The sequence below is a fragment of the Gallus gallus genome, chromosome 1 (genome assembly GCF_016699485.2).
Source record: "Gallus gallus isolate bGalGal1 chromosome 1, bGalGal1.mat.broiler.GRCg7b, whole genome shotgun sequence".
NCBI classification, from domain to species: domain Eukaryota; kingdom Metazoa; phylum Chordata; class Aves; order Galliformes; family Phasianidae; genus Gallus; species Gallus gallus.
Window position 1 is genome coordinate 181,257,915 of NC_052532.1, and position 6,015 is coordinate 181,263,929.

Here is a 6,015-nt window from a genome sequence, read left to right on the forward strand (position 1 = left end):
GTGAAATGACACAGTCATGATATAAAAGCAACGCTACATCTGAGTCTATTCCCTCAGCTTCCTGAATGCCTCAGCAGATGGCACCGCCTTTGCTCTCACAACCAACATCGTAAGACCAGAGATGGACTCATGGAGGGAGGCTCCTTACTGCCAAACTTGGTGGAGCTCAACCAGAAACTGCATTCTGGTGAGGTAGAGTCAAACCCTCCAGTGTCAGGTGCCCAACTCGCCCATATTCTGGTGGGCATTAAAGTCAAAGAAACTAACTGTTGGAAAGAGAGTGAAGTTACTCCAAGACAATTTTTTTTTTTTTTAAATTCCAGTAGGCTTTTTTTCTTTCTTTCCCAATCCTTGTGACATGTAGCAAGATCTGCTGTTCAGTACTATCTACTGGGATTAAAATTTGGGGGAAGAGAGAAAAATCTGGTGAGAAGTGAATTGTGTGCAAGATAAGGAGTGTTTGATATGCCCCAAGTTACACGTATTAAGAATATGTTCATCTCAGTACAAACATGAAGTTGAACTGACTCAAAGGGAAAAGTTGTAGTTATAGTATGAGGCACTGATGAAACTCCTGAACCAAGACCTTCTCTTTCCCATTTAGCCTAATCATGTACAAAAACTGAAAGACTGGTTATACATGAAAGTTTTCTGAAACAAGTATCTCAACTGAGTATGTGTGTGTATTCCAGAATAACTTCTCCAGAAAAAATAAAATAAAATCAGAGCACAGCTCTGTGCATGTGCTTTCACAAACCAAGTGGATTGGTGGACTCTATTAGTGATTTCGTAGTCTGCGGAATAGAATATTGAAAATATCATAGTGCATCGTGCTGTGAAGAGTGCATGCAGTTTTGACTGCCATATTTCTGCTCATGCATGGAGGAACAACTTCAGCAACGTTCTAAAGAGCTTGTTTGCAAGAGAGAGAAGATATGGTAACCTGGGCAGCAAGGTACTCTGCTAAGCTTTACATTCCACAGTGAAGCTTCCAGTGCTGTGTTCTCATGTACTGTGATCTGAACTGAAACCAAGGTAGCTATACACGTTTTGCAACTAAGTGTCACAGTGTAGTGTGTTTTTAATGATGAAACTTGGCCATAAAAATCAGAGGTCTTGGAGTCAAAGGCTTAAGAAAAACAAGATCACTCTGAAAAACAGTGCGATCAGGTGTGGAATAGGTGTGATCTCTTCTTGGACACTTAGAGATTATATACGAAAAAAAGCGAACAAAGTTTGGCTCAGAATCTGCACTGCAACTTGGAGTGCAAAGACTATGGGTAACCAGAATGCCTCACCCACAATGGGCAGAGAAAACATTTCTTCTTTCTTTACTCCTTCAAGGCCCTTCGAAGTCAACACCTATGCACTATATACCATGATGGATGCTGAGATAAATGCAGTGATTACTGATTTCTTAAAACAGGAAGAATGTGAGATACAAATCTGCACTAGGGGAGGTTCAGACTGAATATTAAGAGAAATTTATTTATCATAAGGGGGATAAAAGACTGAAACAGGCTTCCTAGAGAGGTGGCTGATGCTTCATGCCTTTCAGTGTTCAAGAAGCATTTGGGCAATGCCTTCAATAACATTCTTTAAGTTCCAGTTAGCCCTAAAGAGGTCAAGCAGTTGGATGTGATGATCTTGGAAAGTCCCTTCCAGTCAAACTATTCTAAATTGCTATCTTGGCCTGCATCAGAAATTTCAACACAAAAATTCCCAACCACAAGGCAAGAGTTGGAAGGTAGATGGTTCTTTCTGAAATTGTACAATTTCCTCTCAAAATGATTCAAGCATGTATAATGTTGATGGCTTTGCTGAGAATTACTAATGCAATATAGATTCTGCATGCAATGGAGAAAAGTTTTCAGCATTCAGCTGAAGAATAAATATCTAAAATGCTCTCCAATTACCAACGCAAATTCGTACCTCTGACATCTATCTGAATTTGGATTTCCAATCATGAGCAAAATCTCCCACTTGTAATGTGCAAACCAGTGTATGTCAATATTTCATATGTTTCAGCTTTGGTGTATTGTGCTCTGATGAGTGAGAACCTTGTACTTTTCATGTTTTGCAATAATTTCAGCTCTCTCTGTCAGTAAGAGAGATTCTCTGAATAATGTATGCAGTGCAAAAACGAACAGGGTTTAAATAAAACACGCAAGTGGGAAGGGGAAAGAAGAGGAAAGACTATCTCCAAACTGATACAGATCAGATCTATTTTGCTGACTTACAACAGAGTCTTTGTGCTTAAACAACCAGTTCCATCTGCACTCACACTTAATTGAGCCTAGGCCTTTTTAAAGAAAACAGAAATGTGCATGACAATCATTAGAAGACAGATATTAAATGAAATATACAAAATTATTCCAGTTCCAAAGGCACTCCTGAAGGTACACTTGGCTATATATTTATATTTAATGAAAAGAAAAAATACCCCACAGTTTTCCAACATTGCAGTGGGTTACCCACCAACACACCCTCCATAATCCCTTGAAATAGCCTGTTCAGGGTCCCTAACACATCCAACGAGCCAGGCCTTAAATCTTCACGAGTAACCTCTGTGTACATGGAAACAGATCTAGAGGTAAGTGGTCATGTCTTAGATCTTCATGCTTGAACTCACATGAATATTCAGTTCAGCCCAGCAGCTCTGATGCTTTTGTACTCTGTATCTGGAGACGTGCGCACAGAGGAATTTTTCTATACGAATAACAAGGTCCAAAGCCACTGCTTAATAGTGGCTCAGGAAAGAGTTATCATTTTATATTGCCATGAAATCATTTAATTCTGAGCTGATGGTGGGGGTTCTTTAATTAGGTTAGAAAACCTCACACATCTGTGCTTTAGAAGCCTCTGGCAAGCCAGGAAATTCAATCACATGGAAGTCAGTGTCCTCCAGCTATCAGACAATTGATTTTTGCAGGATTCTGCTCATATTTAGCTTAAGGGAGATGTGATATGTTCATTCACTTGTCAGTCACTTTGCCTGTGTTTCATTAGTAGAACATTTGTTATTTAAAATATATTCTTCAGTATTATATGAAAAATGAGAAACAGATTATTAGAACGAGACTGCAAAATGTAAAGTAAACACAAAGTTGGACTGAAAATACATGTTGGTTTAAGTGGCAAGCACAGACCTGAAGAGGCCTGTAGGGTTATGTCTATTTAATATAGTTACAGAGTTATAGCAGTATACACATATATAAACATATATATTTATTCTCCTTCTTTCTCTGCCTCCCCCTATACTGCACAGGTTTATCATCTCTAAGTCATTAATTTCTTTAGAAATTAAAACTGGTTCACTTTAATGAAGAAAAATAACAAGGTTATGAATCACTATTTCTATAGATTGTAGCAAATACAAGGGGACAAGTTTTCCTCAGTTAAAATACTGCAAGCTGAAATAACCCAAGGTGTCTGGAACAAGAGAGATGAATCTGCTGTGGATCGTTGAAATTAGGGAAACTTTCGGACAAACCCTTGTTTGAATCTAAGGCATTGAAGTCTGACACACAGAAATGGTTCAACTTTAGATAATCTTAAATGTATGCAAATCAGAATCAATTCACCAGCACTCCAATGGAAATTCTCCGCAATACCCTTAATCAAAAAGTAACAATTGCCTCAGAAATGATTTGGCAGAAGTAGATGGGTAGGCAGAATCTAAGATAATTGACTTTATCTAAAACTACTGATTTCAATATGCAATATTTTTAGTCCCTTCCTCCTTCATTAAAAACGAAAGTTTAAAAAAAGCTCCTGTGCCATTTATCTTCATGCAATATGTAATCGGCGCCTGCAAAGTTGACACGCACTGTAATGTTTCCTCAATGAACTACATCTGCATAGATCTGCTGCCTCCCAGTTTCCAAAGCCCTTCTGAAATGCTTTCTTCTCATGGAATTTGATATTGATTTTCATGCTAAACACAACTAATACATTGCTTAATATAGAATTCACGCTTAATGGGACATCAGTCTTTCCTGCCTGAAATGAATGGAGCCATTTTGGCAGCTCAGAAGCTCTTCCTGTTAAATAAGGTAGCAAGGTCATCTGAAACTTATAGTACTGAAGACTCAAATAAATAAATTTAGTGCTCATTCAATAAATTATATATGAGAACTGCACAGTGCATGGCATGTTTACATATTAAATAGTGCCACAGAGATGGCTGTGAGAAGCTGGGGAGAAACACAGGACATATTTTAAAGGCACAGTGGACAGGAAGACCTTCTCCAGCTCATTTCTATTTTAAACTCAATAAGCAATGCCGCTCAGGGCATCTACATCCAGAGGCAATTCGCTCCTGAATGAAGAGAAGGGCTTCAACAACTTAAAGGCCACAGAGTAAAACCTATAGAACCGAATTCTGAAACATGAACGTGACGTTCCTACAGCCCTCAGCTTTGCCACACTGTATCCCACTGTCTTATGTAATAAAATAAATTCCTCCTTATCAGCCTGACATACGTGAAGTTAAATAGAAATGATGCTCTACTGCTCTCCGAGACCAAGCACTATTCAGCATGTGTTTCAGCCACTGCTAAAGACCCCGAGGTGATCTAAATGTAGGAAATTCACTTAATTATAATCTGTTACAAATAATAATAATAAAAAGATGAACTGTTGCTGTATTTGGTAAGGGCATTTGATTTTCTGTTTCCCTTCCATGGCGTATGTGCGCCTGTATGTGTGCATGTGTGTAGAAAATATATAGTAGGAAGAGAATATTTGTTCCAGTTGAGGTGGTCTGTGAAATCAAGTAGATCAGATACTAACTTGACTTGGCACCAATGTATGGATGCATAGAGACATATCCACAGGATGTATGCATTACGAGATGATAAGAGACATTTACAACCTAGAATATAAGAGCAGGGCTGCCTCAAGTGACATCACCAGATCAACTGCAGCGTCAACCGACTCAGATATATAATCCTGCACACCGCTGCTTCCCTATCTCCTTTCCAAGCATTAGCAAAGCATTCGTGAGCATACACATTATTGTATATATCCAAATACATGCAAGGCACGTCATACCCGAACGCAAACGAGAGCAACAGTGGGGTTTACAGACGAATCGAGACATTCATAATTTTTCTTTACAACAACAAAATTCATCTCCATAGAAACCAGAAAGCGAGAAACTACAGGAATAACACTAAAGTAAATGTCACATCAGGTTAGTGAGCACAAGGCAGGAGAGGGGACTGTGCTCCAGTTAGGACTAACAAGGACTGCTGCCCCCCCTACTCTTCTGCTATGGTATCTACACCAAAAACAGACTTTCTGCTGTATTTCCAATGCACGATACCAATGTGATTTCCTGCTATTTTCATTGCAATTTACCCATAAGCTGGTCAGATCAATGGCACGTTTACTTACAGGCATTTGTTACAGCGAAGCTGTTAGCTGTTTCAATGTTGTCTACATGAGGAACCAAATTAAAAGGTGCTTCCGAGGCATTGGGGCTGGTGTTATGAAGAAAAATTGCTAATCGAAAAGCAGTATATTCCTGATCTGTGTTCCTGATGAAGAGACCACCTACAAAAAAGAAAAAAAAAAAAAAAAAGAAAAAAAAAGAAAAAAAAAAGAAAAAAAGAAAGAAAAAAGAACAAAAAAATAGCAAAACGCAGAGGAAGCAGGGTGAATTACTGGCAAGCTACTGTCTTGTAACACCAAGCAACTGTCTCTCCCAAAGCTGCACAGTGAGGAAAGTCCTAAGACTTTAACGGGCAAGGAACTAATCACATTCATAATCACAACCGCTGCCTTTAAATCACTGTCCTCAATCGATATTCACCTCCCTGACGCTTCATGCTTCTTTCCCGACTTCTCGGTTTCCAGCCTTTCACATGTAAATACCCCGATTTGCCATGATTACAGTGACCTTTGGAAGCGTTTAGCCTCCATCTCCCTGCGACTGAACACACTGCTAAATCAGCTACTCAGCAGCCTCTCACATGAAGTGGCGGGCTGATTAAGGGGAACGATGCTTTC

At 39.1% G+C, this 6,015-nt stretch overlaps 1 protein-coding gene across 16 annotated transcripts in view; it reads right to left on the bottom strand.

Moving 5' to 3' along the window:
* The window catches only part of GRIA4 (glutamate ionotropic receptor AMPA type subunit 4), a 222,562-nt gene that overhangs the window by 215,404 nt on the left and 1,143 nt on the right, over positions 1-6,015 (bottom strand). For all 16 annotated transcript variants that reach the window (XR_005845305.2, NM_001113186.2, NM_205214.3 and 13 more), the window contains exon 2: positions 5,401-5,559. Coding sequence is in view for 15 of the 16 variants with exons in the window: in NM_001113186.2 (NP_001106657.2) it covers positions 5,401-5,559 (159 nt within the window). In the remaining variant the exon portion in view is untranslated. The remainder of the gene's footprint in view (positions 1-5,400; positions 5,560-6,015) is intronic.